The 18135-nt window shown below is 43.0% G+C and overlaps 1 protein-coding gene across 7 annotated transcripts in view; it reads right to left on the bottom strand.

The window, feature by feature from the left end:
- The window catches only part of LOC129857789 (clathrin coat assembly protein AP180-like), a 64028-nt gene that overhangs the window by 2686 nt on the left and 43207 nt on the right, over positions 1-18135 (bottom strand). Inside the window, exons 9-28 of one of the 7 annotated variants that reach the window (XM_055926357.1) lie at positions 17194-17255; positions 16342-16365; positions 15345-15357; positions 15008-15156; positions 14660-14736; positions 14103-14117; positions 13278-13463; positions 12309-12380; positions 10889-11116; positions 9539-9628; positions 9001-9081; positions 6271-6414; positions 3919-3993; positions 3368-3592; positions 2007-2189; positions 1889-1907; positions 1623-1716; positions 961-1038; positions 716-829; positions 175-268 (exon numbers count right to left, since the gene is read on the bottom strand). In XM_055926357.1, the coding sequence (XP_055782332.1) occupies positions 188-268; positions 716-829; positions 961-1038; positions 1623-1716; positions 1889-1907; positions 2007-2189; positions 3368-3592; positions 3919-3993; positions 6271-6414; positions 9001-9081; positions 9539-9628; positions 10889-11116; positions 12309-12380; positions 13278-13463; positions 14103-14117; positions 14660-14736; positions 15008-15156; positions 15345-15357; positions 16342-16365; positions 17194-17255 (2010 nt within the window). In that variant the 3' untranslated portion in view covers positions 175-187. Of the gene's footprint in view, positions 1-174; positions 269-715; positions 830-960; positions 1039-1622; positions 1717-1888; positions 1908-2006; positions 2205-3367; positions 3593-3918; positions 3994-6270; positions 6415-9000; positions 9082-9538; positions 9629-10888; positions 11117-12308; positions 12381-13277; positions 13464-14102; positions 14118-14659; positions 14737-15007; positions 15157-15344; positions 15358-16341; positions 16366-17193; positions 17256-18135 lie in introns of all 7 variants that reach the window. The other 6 variants (XM_055926356.1, XM_055926355.1, XM_055926360.1 and 3 more) reach the window with 6 other exon arrangements.

Below are 18135 nucleotides of genomic sequence, written 5' to 3'. Positions count from 1 at the left end.
GTTTGACCACTGACACATGACTAGCATTAGCCTGGTCCCAGATCTCTTTGTGCTGTAGTCCTGTAGTCATTGGCATGACAATGATCAAAAGTTGTCAAAACCACACAAACTGATCTGAGACCAGGCAAGACAAGCATTACACCAAGATGACAGCTGAAAGTGCTGAGCACACACCTGGGCTGGGGGATTACATTAAGTCCTTGAGGTTGAGGTCTGCCAGTGGGTCCTTGGGCTTTTTGCTCTGGGTGGCAGCAGGTCCTGGAGACAGCTGAAAAACAAAAAAACAAATTGAGTACCACTTCAAAAACATTGCCTTTAAAATATATTTATTTTGCACATACAAGCCTCATATCTTTCCTAATATCAAGCCTGTGTTTATTTTGTAGAAAAGTCTTATGATGATGTTTTGCACTTTGATTTTGGTCATCAGGAGACCAAAAGCAATATATCTTGAAAACATGAACGTTGACATGCATCATTTTATGGGACTGTATCAAAAGTGGACTAATGAAGAATATATGAGTATATTTCCCCTTTAAATAAGTTTATTACTGAAGGAGTAACAGGTGATTCTGTATACTTATGTGCAATCTACTGTGTACTGGATGTGTTTGAGGGTGTGGAAAAAATGTATCTGAGAATGAATGTGAGTGTGTATCTGTGTGCGTGCGTGTGTGTGTGTGTGTGTGTGTGTGTGTGCATGCATGTGTGTTACCGGTGCCCCTGGTGCTGCAGCTCCTGGCAGGGGTGGTCTCATGGGTTGACCCATCATTGGCTGTCCCATCATCATGGAAGGCATCATGGGAACTCCAGATCCAGCTGCTGAGGCCTGGACAGAGATGGAAGGGGTTATTAATGGAATTGACCAATAACTACATCCTGTCTTGAATAAGAACACTGAGCTCATTTATAAGTATAGCTGTCCATGTTGGTTTCTGGGCATCCAGTCCAGTATCTCACCATGCCAAAGGCAGGATGTGCTCCCATGGGCGGAGGGATGACTCCAGGGGCACCGGGGGCTCCAGGGGCGGGGCCACCCTAGAAACAGGAAATCAAGACATAAACAGTTCACAGCTCTATGACATAGAACATCATTTCCATTCCTGAACAATCATTTTCCAATATACCAAAATGCTACACTCTCCAGGCTCTACAGAGTGTGGTGAAGACTGCCCAGTCCATCACTGGAGACTGACTCTCTTCACAGCTGCACCTAAGAGACTTTCACTCACTCACCCACCCTTACACACACACCTCGCACGCACACACACATACACCTCATACGCACGCACACACACGCACACACGCACAAACCCGTGTACCATTGCTGCTACTATTTATCTAAGCTGCTCAACCATATCACTACTCTAGCACATTTCATAGTCTACACTGTATATTCTTATTGTGTATATTTCTAAACATGACTATTTTTCAAACTTTTTTTTTTTTAAATAAATGTGTATTGATTGTACTGTTGAGGAGAGCTTGCAAGTAAGCATTTCACTGTACAATTTACAACCTGTATCCTGTGCACATGACCAATAAACTTTGATTTGATTTCAATAATAAATGTCCCAATAATGGTTCTTTGCTAATATTGGGAGGCTTGTGGAGGCTTTTACCATCATAGGTCCAGGAGCGCCCCAGCTGGGAGGGGCTACCTGGGGGGTCCAGTTAGATCCTCCTGTCAGCTTCTTCTCATTCCACTGATGGTCCCTATAGGAGACACACATAACACCAAAGTTGTCATCAGCTAGCTGGAAGGTTTGGGAATACACACCAGATACCACGTGACTTTGATTGTTATTTAGGAAGCACACAAAGAAAAGGAGAACACGCACATGCACACGCACGCGCAAGCACGAACACAGAGAAACTCCGTACGTACTTTTTCTGAATCCCCAGATCTGCAAGAGAAGAAAACATAATTTCAGAACTCATTATTAAACTGACAGAAAAACAGTAATCAGAACCATCAAGACTGTCCAGGTGTGATCAATACATGCCTCCAACCAGGTTTGCCAGGGAGGAGTCCAAGTCGCCCCCGATGGATGGCCGTTTAATAGCTGTGGCGCCTGTCATGCCACCCCCGACCGCGGGTGTCACCTTGGTACTGACCCCACCACTGCCAGTGCTGCCCACACTGCCCCCAGTGGACTGGGGTGTTAAGGCTGGCATCAGTAGGTCCCCTAATCCACCAAACACTTAGAGGGAAAGGGTAGAAATAAGGGGAGTAAGATGTTAGTGACATACAGCATGGATGAAAACCTTTATAATCCCTAATCTTGACAAAGCGGGGCAAATGTGAAATCATCACCATACAATTCATCACCACAACAAAATCCATTCAGTGCAGTACTCTGGTGTGCAATGCATGTACCGAACAGGGCAGAAACAAAATGCACCTAATCTCGGTTAACCCAGAACAAAAATCTTGCGGAATTTGGTATCTTTTATGTTTACGTGGTCTGTCCACGAGAAATTAATAGAAGGCCTTCACTACCACAGAATCTGAACATTCAAGTCTATAACTGTGTTTAAATGTGGTTTAAGACCACCACAGTGCCAGCATCGCAGTTTCAAAGAGCACTATGTTGAATTGAAGCTAGAATCTGGCAAATGTTACACATGGGAGTAATACATACATTACATATTGAAACATGCAAAAAGGGAATATTTCAAAAAAATGGGGAACGTCTCAAAACAGCACATACTGCAAAGCACTAGCGGGAGAAAGTCTTGTGCACTCACCAATTACGCAGTAGCAGCAAGCAATGACCCAGCAGTGACAGAGAGAGAGAGAGAGGGGATGGCAGAAAGAGACAAGGGCAGAGTGGACAAGAGGAGGGGATTGAAGGGGTGGACAAAGAAAGGATGTGAGGAGAGAAATGAGGAAAGGTAGCATGTGACAGAGAGAGAGAACACGAGGACGGAGGGAGGTAGAGGGAGACCAACATATAGAGAAAGAAGGAGTTGAAATAGGATGGGGAGCACAGTAGTAAGTATTGGCATGTGCACATGTGAGACGAGAGAGAGAGAGAGAGAGAGAGAGAGAGAGAGAGAGAGAGAGAGAGAGAGAGAGAGAGAGACTGTTGAGGAATTAAACCGTCAGCAGTGGTGACCGTTGAGCCCTCAGCGTTACATAATAGGGACAGCGGAGGTGGAGCGTGGCAGCGTCAGTCATGCATGCAGAACACACACACACACACACACACACACACACACACACACACACACACACACACACACACACACACACACACACACACACACACACACACACACACACACACACACACACACACACACACACACACACACACTTCTCTCAGGATAATATATTCATGGAGCCGACTGTGTCCCCTACCTGATGCATCAAAGCCACCAGAGGGTGCTGCTGCGGCCGGCACTGTGTCTGCTGCTGCTGGTGTGGCGGGCATTAGTGGGGGTAGGGAGCCGAGGATGTCGAAGCCACCCTCCAGCAAGTCATTCTGGGCTGAGACAGGAGCCAGGGTAGGGGCGAGGGCCGGGGCCAAAGCGGGGGCCAAAGGAGCAGGGGCTGCCGTGGGAGCCAGGCTAGGAGACATCAGTCCTGGAAGTGGGAAACCATTTGAATGAGAGTATTATATACGGTGATAATGATTTTCATTTCCATTGATTACAATTCCATTGATTTAAGTTACATTGTGTCATGGTATTCAATATTAACATACTGTATGTGCAGTATGAATCACAAACGGCAGATGGATGTCTTAGAGCAGGGGCTCCCAACTCTTCTCCTGGAGAACCACAGTCCTGCAGGCTTTTACTACAGCCCTAATCCAGCTCACTTTATTCGACTAATTAGCTGCTCACCGGGACATTGATTATGGTGTGTTACAACTGGGTTAAAGTTAAAGTGTGTGTGTGTGTGCGTACCACCCAACAGATCCTCTCCTGGTCCCCCGGGGGCAGCGGGCATAGCATCCAACAGAGCAGGACTACTGAATGTGTCTATACAGCCAGCCAGCCAGCATGAGGGTAAAGAAGAGTTAGTTAGCCATGAGCCAGGAAGGGAGGGGGAGGCAAACAGGCAGTGAGACCGTAAACCAGGGTTGGGTAGGTTACTTTCTAAATGTAATCCGTTACTAGTTACCTGTCCAAAATTGTAATGAGTAACGTAACTTTTGGATTACCCAAACTCAGTAATGTAATCTGATTACATTCCGTTACTTTTAGATTACTTTCCCCTTAAGAGGCATTACATAACTGGCCATAAATGGATGTTACGTTTTACTTTATGGGTTGGTTATGTAGGCTTCTTCTAACCCATTGCTTTCTACTACATATAATAATACAATTAAAATATATATTTACATAAAAAACCAAATTCCAGTCATTCCACTAAATGTTATACCCCTTGATCTTCAAGAATAGGACTTGGAAATATGGAAGTATAGATTAGCCTAATTGTTTTACCTGACCATAACCCCAAAACTAAGGATTTATTAGCCAACCCTACTCTTTTCTTTATGATTTTGTTGTCATGGAGGACTGATTGGGTTCATTGATTCGAGTTAAAAATAAATGCTGCGCTCATGGAATGGCATGCTTTGCCAAGAGTGTGCAAAGCTGTCATCAAGGCAAAGGGTGGCTACTTCTTTTTGGTTACTACATGATTCCTTATGTGTTATTTCATAGTTATTTCACTATTATTCTACAATGTAGAAAACAGTACAAATAAAGAAAAACCCTTGAATGAGTAGGTGTGTCCAAACTCTTGACTGGTACTTTTTATATAATGTATAAGTCCAAAAATAGATGTAGCAACTACAGATCACCACTTTAAGTCTATTCAAAAGTGTGTGAGTTTGAGCATGTGTCCACTAGGCCTATGTTTTTTTTTTTTTATCAGCATGAATTAGATTGAGCTATAAAAGCTCCACTTTTATTCCATAGGCTGGGATCCGCACTATGCAGCTGTTTGAAGATCGCATTATTCACTGGATGTCCACTGGTTTCAAAAACAATGATTGATAGGCAGCTTAAACTTCTTGAATACAACCATTATTGGGTTCAAATACACATTTAGATTTATGAACAGCCATCCACAACAAACACAATCCGTAACACGCAAATAGCTAAATGAGAGAGCAGCAGTGTGATTCACAACGTTATGTAGACATCAATAATAAGTGATATCCGTATCGCTGTAAACTACACCACTACTGTCATCCTTACCTCCAACCGTTTATTCAAGTTGGATAATCTTTCGGATGCCGACAGCAGTCGCACCATTGGAATATTTAGCTTGGACAGTAGCCTACAAAAGCCTATTCCTGCTCTTTTCCCGCGATCCATCAAACACATTTCCTATGTCATCATAGTGTTCTCTGACTTGTGGTCAGACTCGATCAGGTGGAACAAACTTAAACTTGAGCCTTTTTTCAATGCTTATTTGAATGTCATTGAGAAAACAGAGGTGTCAAATATTTTTTTACGCAAACATCCTTTCTGAATTTAAAAGTCATCCTCGAAGTAATCATTTAGTTTTTCAAAAGTATTGGTAATCTGATTACAATATTTTAGCTGGTAACATAACGGATTACAGTTACCATTTTTTGTAATCCCTTACATTTAACGGATTACATGTAATCCGCTACTCCCCAACCCTGTAGTAAACACACGCACGTGCACGCATGCACGCAAGCACACACACACACCTCTAAGTACCATGCAATTGCAAGAGGGTAGAATTTCCGCCCCAACCTGTGTATGAACTCAAAACTCTGCACACCAAAACATCGCAACTCAAGAAGCCTTAATACCGCTGACCCAGACAATCCAAAGGTGTTTCTTGGTGCGGGCGACAGTATTTGTAGGTTTCAGGGCGGGTGACGTCGCTACACAATGGCTACTACTAACTCATTCACAGCTAACTAACAAGCAATGCTACATTGGCTACATAATCCAAAAGCAGATATACTGCTACACCAAACATATGACACTATCCTCTCTCCTAGATCTAGACTTATCAGGGGTCTATTACCCTGGCTACGAAGATACTTACACATGAACAGCTCTCCACATACAAATATCCTTCACACCTAATAGCTATATTTAACAATGGAGAAATGGCAATAAAAAAAAAATCACTGTAAACAAGACACACAAGTACACAAGACAAATAGATGAACAGAGTATGGAAAAGGTCAGATGTTAACGCAGCACGAGTCAAATCAACCCATGGAGGTGTACAGGAAGTGGTGAGTTTCGTGGTACAGTACGCACCCAGCAGATCAATGACAGGTGCAGGTGCAGATGGCTCAGGTTTGGGAGGAGAGACCGTTGCAGGGGCAGGAGCTGGAGCTGGTGCCGGGGCTTGAGCTGGAGTTGGAGCCACTGCTGGTGCTGGAGCCATAGCAGAGAATGCATCTACAGAATGAGAGAGTGGAGTATTGCACCACAATTGGAAAAAACGGCATTATATAGAGTAGCAGTCAAAAGTCCTGACACACCTACTCATTCAAGGGTTTTTCTTTATTTTTACTATTTTCTACATTGTAGAATAATAGTGAAGACATCAAAACTAGGAAATAACACATATGGAATCATGATGGGCTGTCGTTTCTCTTTGCTTATTTGAGCTATTATTGCAATAATATGGACTTGGTCTTTTGATTATAGATTTTGTTGTCACAGAGGACTGATTGGGCTCATTGATTTCAGTTGAAAATAGATGCTGTGCTCATGGAATGGCATGCTTTGCCAAGAGTGTGCAAAGCTGTCATCAAGGCAAAGGCTGGCGACTTTGAAGAATCTTAAATATAAAATATATATATATAACATATATAACACTTTTTTGGTTACTACATGTTTCCATATGTGTTATTTCATAGTTTGGTGTCTTCACTATTATTCTACAATGTAGAAAATAGTAAAAATAAAAACTTGAATGAGTAGGTGTGTCCATACTTTTGAGTGGTACTATATATACAGTTGAAGTCGGAAGTTTACATACACTTAGGTTGGAGTCATTAAAACTTGTTTTTCAACCACTCCACAAATTTCTTGTTAACAAACTATAGTTTTGGCAAGTCAGTTAGGACATCTACTTTGTGCATGACACAAGTAATTTTTCCAACAATTGTTTACAGACAGATTATTTCACTGTATCACAATTCCAGTGGGTCAGAAGTTTACATACACTAAGTTGACTGTGCCTTTAAACAGCTTGGAAAATTCCAGAAAATTATGTCCTGGCTTTAGAAGCTTCTGATAGGCTAATTGACATAATTTGAGTCAATTGGAGGTGTACCTGTGGATGTATTTCAAGGCCTACCTTCAAACTCAGTGCATCTTTGCTTGACATCATGGGAAAATCTAAATAAATAGCCAAGACCTCAGAAAAAGAATTGTAGACCTCCACAAGTCTGGTTCATCCTTGGGAGAAATTTCCAAACGCCTCAAGTTACCACGTTCATCTGTACAAACAATAGTACGCAAGTATAAACACCATGGGACCACGCAGCCGTCATACCGCTCAGCAAGGAGAAGTGTTCTGTCTCCTAGAGATGAACATACTTGGTGCGAAAAGTGCAAATCAATCCCAGAACAACAGCAAAGGACCTTGTGAAGATGCTGGAGGAAACAGGTACAAAGGTATCTATATCCACAGTAAAACGAGTCCTATGTCGACATAACCTGAAAGGCCGCTCAGCAAGAAAGAAGCCACAGCCCCAAAACCGCCATAAAAAAGCCAGACTACGGTTTGCAACTGCACATGGGGACAAAGATTGTACTTTTTGAAGAAATGTCCTCTGGTCTGATGAAACAAAAATAGAACTGTTTGGCCATAATGACCATCATTATGTTTGGAGGAAAAGGGGGGAGGATTGCAAGCCGAAGAACACCATCCCAATCGTGAAGCACAGCATCATGTTGTGGGGGTGCTTTATTGCAGGAGGGACTGGTGCACTTCACAAAATAGATGGCATCATGAGGAAAGAAAATGATCTGGATATATTGAAGCAACATCTCAAGACATCAGTCAGGAAGTTAAAGCTTGGTCGCAAATGTGTCTTCCAAATGAACAATGACCCCAAGCATACTTCCAAAGTTGTGGCAAAATGGCTTAAGGACAACAAAGTCAAGGTATTGGAGTGGCCATCACAAAGCCCTGACCTCGTCCTATAGAAAATGTGTGGGCAGAACTGAAAAAGCTTGTGCGAGCAAGGAGGCATACAAACCTGACTCAGTTACACCAGCTCTGTCTGGAGGAATGGGCCAAAAGTCACCCAACTTATTGTGGGAGGCTTGTGGAAGGCTACCTGAAACGTTTGACCCAAGTGAAACAATTTAAAGGCAATGCTACCAAATACTAATTGAATGTATGTGAACTTCTGACCCACTGGGAATGTGATGAAAGAAATAAAAGCTGAAATAAATCATTCTCTTTCCTATTATTCTGACACTTCACATTTTTTAAATAAAGTGGTAATCCTAACTGAACTAAGACAGGGGGGGTTTACTAGGATTAAATGTCAGGAATAGTGAAAAACTGAGATTAAATGTATTTGTAAAAAATGTATGTAAACTTCCGACTTCAACTGTATCATCTACAGTAAATATGTTTATGCATCCTTACTATGCATAATTGTTAGGTTTTTGCTGTTTACACTGTACATAATGGTATGTGGATTTGTGCAAATTCTTTGTCTATATATTCTGTCTGTATATTCTGTTTATTGTGGCAGCACCATTTCACCACGTCAAATTCCTGGTACATGTAAATGTACTTGGCAAAAAAAAAAAATCTGTTTCTTCTGATCACAAAAAAAGACAAAGTTCCAGTCACTTCCTGAAGAGATACATTGATTGACAGGCTGACAGGTAAGTGCATTACCAAACTTGTACTACTGTATACTGTCATCATGCAGGCAGAGTTGGAGATACAGGAAGTAGACCCATAGGTGATCATGAATTGAGGTCAGCTAAGAGTGAGCAGATAGTGTAACTCACCAGTCACACCAGACAAGAGGTCTTCATCAGCATTGGCCTCGGGAGGCAAAGGAGAGGGCCCGCGAGAGATAGTAGGGAGATCTTCCAGGGAAACACCCGAGGAAGAAGGTAGAGGAAGTAGGAAGAGTGAAGTAGAAGAGCACAGAGGAGCATTAGCATAACAGAGAGAGTGAAAGCAGTGGTAGGAGTTACTGTTGTTAAGCAGTTGGACCAGGGTTGGGATCAATTCGAAGTCAGTCAATACAGGAAGTAAAATGAAATTACGATTTAATTGAAAATAAATGTAATTACTTCTCAATAAACTGAAAAGAAGAAGCTTGTTTCAAACAATTTACCAATTTTGAATGTTAAATTCAAATCCCTTCCTGAATTGACTGTCTTCAATTCAAATTAACCCAACCCTGGATTGGGTGCATGCACAAGTCGCATACCACTATGGGGACAAACCAAGACGTGTGGTAAAACAGATGGCTGAGGAGGAAGGACAGAAGAGATGAAGAAGAGGTTCCAAACAAAGAAAGCAATCCACATCCTGTACCTGCCCCAAATAGGTCTACGCTAGGAGTAACAGCAGCATCAGCTTTTTCTGCGGTAGGGTTTTTCTCAGGAATAGAATCAAACATAGAATCTATAAACAAGGACACACAGTTACATTCAGTTTACAATCTATACAGCATGAGTTAAGAGGGAACGGGAGAAAAGCAACAACAAAAATAATGTTTAAAAAAAGTTGTTACAAAGTGTTACAGATTAATCTTTTATTTTTCAAATAATTGCATAATAATGCATAATAATTACAAATGATTGCAAACAAAGGAAAATATTAACTAAAATCAGGTGAAAGATAAAACGAAGATTTGCTCAAATGAAGGGTGTCGATATCTACAACCTTGGTCAGAAGTTGGAGGTGAAGAAAGCAAAGGTTGTCTTGCAGGCACACTGCAGCAAAGAGTGTCCATACCAACTAGGTTGAGTTCAGTAAGGCGCACCGTATCAAACACTTTTGCAACGGAAAATGAAAATGTGTTTTCTTATTTAACTCGTTTCAGGTAATACCTCCGCGTTTCACTCATTTTCTCCCTACTAAACACAACTCTGCTCACTTCCCTCTAGCTTTGGCTGACTATAATAGTTCATGATAGAGGTTGGGTTGAAATCCCAACATGTTCAGCCACCCCTATGAATGTAAACAGCCGACAGGCCAATATCTGGTGCTGACAGATTACTTAATCAATGCCTCTGGAAGCCAATACAACAAAGATTTACTGACAACGGAAAAGGTTTGTTTTGTAACAGCCTACGGGTATAATGCGTCAAAACCTGTTATAAGCATGTCTGAGCCTTTATCATGTGTAATAATAAGCCCTATAATATGTTTGGTATCATATTTCAACTGACTCAAACTGACTGTTATTTAGTCACGATCATTATGAAATGATTATAAGACATTATAAGGGGCTCATAGTCATACATGCTCATGACGTCTTACAATACACGATAACGGCATATTTGCTGGTTTTAAGTAAAGTGTTGCAGTTAGTTTAAATAGTTGTAGTATACCATTAGAAGGCATCCACTTTTGAGATCTGTGTATTTACTCCTAGTCTGCACAGGAATGATGCAGAGAATAACCTTCATTTGATAGATCCATATACTGTACCTATCATCATATCCATTTAATTTCTCATTTGCAGGGGTGGTCAAAATGTGTGATTCACTCAATGCCTATGATTTAAATCAAACGAATCAAACGAATAATAACAGAAAAAAACATAGCCATAATTACAAAAATGTAGGGAAGTTACTGTATCATCGTCATTATCATCACCATCATCATCATTGTCATAGTGCAAGCAATGCAGTGTGCAAAGTAGAATGTGCGCTTTACCACCAAAGAGGTCTAGAGTGGGGACGGCGGGGGCAGCTGGAGACTCAGTGGTGGTAGAGGAGGGAGCGGGGGCGGCAGCAGGGGGCTCGATGGGGGCGACAATGATCGGCACTGCGCTAGAGGTGGGGCTGGCTGCTTCTGGGGCCGCCAGTGTGTTATCGAACTTCATAGCAAAGAGGTCCATCTCTGGAGCCAAGTTCGCACTCCCCTCCGATGGAGCGAAGGGGTCTTCAGGAGGGGGGAGGAAGGAGGATGGGGGTTAGGGGGTTTAAGGGATATGACCAGAAAAGGGAGGATGGGAAGAGAGTAGGGGGAGTTGAGAGCTTGTTAAAACAACAAACACTGTAAAACACATATTATTGTGAGTCTAGAGGAGCTTCCATAATGAGGGTTAGTGGGAAGTAAAGAAAAGATCCCATTAACTTTATACTACAGCCACAGGTTAGAATACTCATTGTCTCACACTCAGACAAATTAAATGGAATGGGCTACAGCTGGTTTTGGTAAATACTGTAGTTACATAGACAGCCCACAGAGGACGATATCTAGTGGTTATATTAGAACTAGTACATAAACATGGAAGCAGAATCACACCAAAACAAATACAATGAATACAATTTTGGCATGAAACTGCTTCCACACTGATAAGCTCTGTCTACATAGAATTCAAATACATGATAAAGACGCAGAATAAAGTTAATGTAGAAAAATGTGCATAATTCAACATAAAACATGTCCTACTATTCTTTGCCATAAGGCCAAAGCTCCATACACACGTAATGGAGCCATGTGAATTACACACACTGTACTTTTGGACTTCTACAGTCACAGTAGTCGATGAATACTTACAAATTCAGGCCAAAGAGAGAAACAAAACAGGGTAAATGAAGATGGTCAGTTAGTATGATTTGTAAGTGGCATCATTTATATGAAATATAAACAATTGTAGGATTTAGGGCGAAAATTATACAACTGTGTTTTACTCGAGTATTCATCACCAGGTGAATATTACGAGCTGAGAGAAGCAGGGCTGAATGGCGGAGGGGTAGAGAGGGGGGCCGAGGCTTGAGCCCCCAATAGTGGGGTTAGGGTCAAGACGGTAGGCTCCAATGCAATGTTTCAGATGATTTACTACTGTCCCATAAGGTAGCAGAAGCAGCTTGGAGCTACCCAAGCTTCAGGATCTCACACACACACACACACACTCTTGCACAAACACACAAACGTGTGTTGGAAGAGTGCACACACGTACAAACATATGCTCACTTACACACACGCGCACACACACACACACACACACACACACACACACACACACACACACACACACACACACACACACACACACACACACACACACACACACACACACACACACACACACACACACACACACACACAGAGCAGTGTTATCACCCACCAGATCCGGCACATGCATCAGCAGCAGGTGCCCTGCTGGGCGGGCCGTCACCTGGGGAGGGTGCAAACGCGTCTGGGGTACCGGACATGAGAGGAGGGGACAGTGGACACAAACCACAATGCAACACCCAGAGAAAAACAGGGGAGGCAGGAGAAAGATAGATGAGGTAAATAAAGAGCAGGAGAGTAGAGAGAAGGAGAGAAACAGAAAGATGAGCGATCAGCATTAGGAGAAAACAGAGAATACAAGATGTATTGCTGAAATTGCTGATCTTATTAGAATCATATGAATGGGGCCTGTACTTTCCCGGCTGCATAAAGCTGCATTCAATGTGCACAATGTTTGTACACGCTGGGAAAGTGAAGAGATAACATGATGCTATCATAAGCTTTTACTGTGTGACAGGAAATGCCATGCTCAGTGATGGGCAAAGCAACATCTCTCTTTGACAGAGGCTGTTTTCCATGGAAAAGAGGGCCACAGTTTGCTACACAATTTTGATAGGGGATTTAATTCTGTATATCTACTATTAGATACGTGAGCGAAAAGAGGAGATATGCCAAGTATGGGCTACAATTTCTACTGTTCTCCATGCAGTGCAGAGCAAAAACTTCCTCACCTGCTTGCTGTCTTAGATAAATAATTGATTGATTGATGTAGTGCCCAAATAATGAATAATCTGTCAAGCTAATCATTATTTAGCGAGATGGAACATTTGGAAATAAGTGTCCTTCTTAGACGTCAGTAACTATGTCAATAACTAGAAGTTTGCACAAATACAGAATTTCATGGACAGAATATCTTTGATAAGGTGTATGTAGAGTGTATACTGAAACTCGTAAATGTGAGAGTGTGAGAACCAGGTGGTGTAACTACATGTGAGCATGTCAGAGGTTGCTCCAAACAAGCAGACAGCATGCTGTGTAGTCTGCCACGATGATTCCTCCCACGAGGCTGACCCCGACTGACCTCCGAACAGATCCAAGTCTGAAGCGGTAGTGGCGGGCACGGGCAGCACCACCACGGGGGCCACAGAGGGCGCGGCGGGGCCATCCGTATGGGCCACCGTGGGCGTGGAAGCTGGACCGGCTGCGGCATCAGCAGCAACAGCGGCTGGCTCAGAGGTGCTAGTGGGATCAGGGGGGGTATCTAAACCTACACCACCCCATCCATCCCCACCCAAAACCATCCCCAATCACAACAGGATAGAGGAACAGGGGGAATATAACAGGGAGAGATAAGTAGAGAGATTGTGTTGAGAAAAAGACGATAAGTGTAAGATATGTCAAAGGGAACAGTGGTAATAGAGAAATGTTGGAGAGGAGTGTGTTACACCTTGAGAGGCATTGTTAGAGATCACAGAGCAAGAATAAGAAGACGGCTGCCACCTATATATGCTGATCCTCTCAGATCCTAGGTCTACAGCTGGAGTCATGCACTGAAAGCCCAGTGAGCCACAGGTACAATGGTCACGTTCCAGACCGACTACATTGCAGTACATCATTGCATCAACTTATGGTTGTGTGAAACTGTCAATGACTACGCAGCCGGTTTCAGATTGCTACATCGTATGATATGGTTAGCTGAGGATGTGGTTAGTTGATATGTTAAACACCTGTCCAGGTGCTGTGAGATCTAGTAGGCATCTGCAATCCAGTCAGCCTGGAATGTGGCTAAAGCCTCCAGATAGGTGTTAATCATAACTTCAGGTGTAAATCCTAGCAGTTCTCATGCTCTGCGGTGGATGGGAGCTGTGTAAAGAATGTAAAGAACAGTATGTTCCTCAGTACTCACCGCCACCAAGCAGATCTGTACAAGACAATGAAAGAGAGAGAGAGCGAGAGAGAGAGCGAGAGTGAGAGAGAGAGTGAGAGAGCAAGAGAGAGAGAGAGAGAGAGCAAAGAGAAGACGTGAGTGAGAGATTACAAACAGAGAGTATAAACATATAAATACCAATAACTCACTAAAGGTCAATAACTCACTACCATACCACGTGACTACTGTACTTCTGATTTTCCAACTGCCATCTTAAAAAAAAAAAAAAACACTCCAAGGAAAAAGTGTTATATGAGTACAAGGCCCTTAAAGCGATTTCAATCTGCAGAGGGGCCAGGTTTGAATATCTGCTAATATTAGTCCTTCCCTTGAGTAATGGTGGAGAGGAGGCTGTAGGTAGAAAGCATGAAAGAGAGCAGGGTGAAATTCATTAGGTACCAAACGGAAGAAAACTAACTGAAACAGGGTGGGAAGTCCTGGGCCTGCAATGAGAAACGCTCATGTACATATATGTACATATATATATTGTGTGCCATAAAGAATGCAACCCAGATATTAAATGTATTAAGACTTACCTCCCCATGACGAGATAGAGGCTGTTGCTCCACCTGCTGATGGGGAGGCTGACAATGGATCCAAGTCCAGCAGAGCACTGCAGATAGAGTGAGAGAAAGAGAGGGGGAAGATAGAAAGAGAGTAACAGAGAGAGAGAGAGAGCGAGAAAGAGACGAGACAAAAGGAAGAAGAGGGAGAGGTGAAGGAGAGACAGGAAGAAGGAAAAACAGAACGACAAAAGGGTTAAATGTAAACTGGTGATTGGAGACTGTAGATTGTACAACATAGCTAATTGTTAAAGCTAGTGGGGCACCTGAAGTGGCACTTGAAGTGGCCAACCTAAGAGCTCACAGCAGATGGGCACCTACTTGTTGGAGCTCTTGATGGTGGGTGCCGCCGTGGGTCTGGCAGGTGGTCCAGGGCGGGCAGGAGCAACTGGAGCAGCAGCAGCTGCAGGGGCCGCTTGAGCTTTTGTAGGCGTGGCGGCTGCGGCCGGGGAGCCATTTGCTTCACACTCCTGTCAGACGGAGGGTTAGCTTCGTTAGTCAGTTACCATGGCGACGCACCACAGTTACAGAAACAGACATGGCTATGCTGTTTTACGCATTAATGAACACACTTCAAATTATTGTCAAATTGTCGGCAGTTGTCAAAAAGATTTGTTGAGGTGCAGAGACAGAGTAAAATAAGGGGTAGCTGACTCACCTTGGTTGGTGACCTGCAAAATGATACAATAAGAACGAGTTAAAGCCATCACAGCATCACCAGATGATATGAATGGTGAAGCACAATGACTGTTATTGAGCTGTGTCAAAGTGACAGCTAAAGAAGCACTGTTGTTTGGATGGCAGAGAGCAGGCATTTTGAGGCAATTCCATTGTGAAAACATACACTCTTAGAAAAAAATTGCTATCTAGAATCAATAAGGGTTCTTTGGCTGTCCCCATCGGAGAACCCTTTGAAGAACCCTTTTTGCTTCCAGGTAGAACCCTTTTGGATCCAGTTTGAAGCCTTTTGGGTTCCATGTAGAACCCTTATCACAGAGTGTTCTACATGGAACCCAAAAGAGTTCTACCTGGAACCAAAAATGGTTCTCCTATGGGGACAGCCAAAGTACCCTTATGGAAGCCTTTTATCTAAGAGTGGACTACATCTGTAGAGTTTAGATTTGCCACACTGAATAAAACAAAATGAAATCACTCCCTCTATAAAGCTTTTCATTCTTATTTTCCAGACATAACAAACCCATGTTTTGCAATGACATGCATCAAAAGGTTTGAGGAGTTGAGTTGATCCCAATAATATGACAATGAAGTTAATATGAACATTGAAGAGCTAAGACACCAGATTCACGACATATTAGAAAAAATATGCAAAGTGAATCTTGGGTAAGTCCTGAGTCAGCTGTCAAAGTTCATATTAATATTGAGAGAGAGGCAAAACTCAGGAGAGACACTGAAAAATCACAAATATGCCAAATTCACATAAATTCTGTAGAATCCCATTTGAACTTTACAACACTGCGAAACATGACTTTAAACTTGAGATTCAAATGTCAATTCCGTAGAATCCTCATGTGAATGTCACGAAACAATTGGGGATTTCTTTGACAGTTTCATTCATTTCAATACAAGACAACATCAAATAATGACCCGGCCCTCCACGTCAACTCATTCTGTAGTAGATCCAGCAGAATACTTACACATCCTCTCTGTGAACATCCTCTCTGTAACACACATTGACAATCACTGGCATTTGCTAAGCCTTCATCTGCTAAGTTTCTTTCCATACATCCGATCTGATGATGCCCCCCCCCCCCCCCCCCCCCCCTCCCACACACACACACACAAGTACTATCTTGTATCATTGTCCTACTAAGGTCCTGTCGAGAACACACGACTGACAGTCTGGTGAATGACAGATTCAGTCCAATCACCGCCCATAAAAATCACACAATCTAGAGGGCATACACTGGAGGTCCTAATGATGTTAATTGAGAGGATGTGCATAATTAAAGCCTATGGGACATCAGGGTCAAGCACAGTTCTAATTTGGGTTCACTGGATGGTCACAGACTATTTTCACACACAGATGAAGGCTCTTTAGTCGAAGTGTTGGTCAAATAAATCCACAGCAAAAAGAGGCAGAATGTTTCCATTTCAGGCATTTAACAGATGCACTCATCCAGAGCTACTTACAGGAGCAATTAGGGTTAAGATTTCTCACCTAGTCGGCTCAGGGATTTGAACCAGAGACCTTTCGGTTACTGGCTCAATGCTCTTACCCGCTCTCAACCGTTAGGCTACCTGCCACCCCCAGTATGACTTTCTGTTTCACCTTTATGGTGTGTGTTCTTTATTTATTTACTCCACAGACTTTTTTAAAACCCAAAGTACGTGCGTGCATGCATATGAACTTTACTGAGATTGCGGAATTCTCAAATATGAAGTAAATAGGAAGTAAAGTAGTCCCACTCCCAAGCAGCCCTGGTTACAAAGACGCCCATGGGGTAAGGATACAAGTGTGGTTGGTGGAGAGTGTGGTTGGTACTTACGGCTTCTTTCCCTCCAGAGTGTTCAGGTGAGTCTCCAGGGACTGCAGGAGACTCTCAGGGGCCTGGATAACGAGAAGAGATGGGCAACATATTACTACAGGTGCCACAGGGCTATAGTATACCCTACAGTACATGGATCAGACACATAGGTTATGAGCAGGGGTCTCCAACTTTGAACCTAGAGAGCTACTGGCGGTGTCGGCTTGTATTCCAGCCCAGCAGGCTTAGATTAGAAAACACCATAATTAGTTGATTATTTGTACTATTAGTGTGATGGTGCTGGGCTGGAACAAAAACCTGCACACCCAGTAACTTTCCAGGACTCTGGAGGACCCTGGGGAAATGTTCAACTCTAAAACATGAAGACACAAGGGGAAAATTTATGTCAGGGCACACAGAGTATCAGGGGAGCTCTTGACAGGTGATGACACTTGACTTGATGAAAGGGCCTGGAGGGAAACAGAGAGGGATGAGAAGAAGAGCCAGAGGAGGTCTGACACAAAGAATGCTCACATTGGGCCTAACAGGGGACAGAGAATGGTCACATTGGGGCTAACAGGGAATATAGAGAATAGTCACATTGGGGCTAACAGGGAACACAGAGAATGGTCACATTGGGGCTAATAGGGAACACAGAGAATGGTCACATTGGGGCTAATAGGGAACACAGAGAATGGTCACATTGGGGCTAACAGGGAATACAGAGAATGGTCACATTGGGGCTAATAGGGAACACAGAGAATGGTCACATTGGAGCTAACAGGGAACACAGAGAATGGTCACATTGGAGCTAACAGGGAGCACAGAGAATGGTCACATTGGGGCTAACAGGGAACACAGAGAGTGGTCACATTGGGGATAACGGGGAACACAGAGAGTGGTCACATTGGGGATAACGGGGAACACAGAGAGTGGTCACATTGGAGCTAACAGGGTACACAC

This window comes from Salvelinus fontinalis, chromosome 6, assembly GCF_029448725.1.
Source record: "Salvelinus fontinalis isolate EN_2023a chromosome 6, ASM2944872v1, whole genome shotgun sequence".
In the NCBI taxonomy this organism is placed as follows: Eukaryota; Metazoa; Chordata; class Actinopteri; order Salmoniformes; family Salmonidae; genus Salvelinus; species Salvelinus fontinalis.
This window is presented reverse-complemented; position numbering and strand designations above follow the sequence as displayed.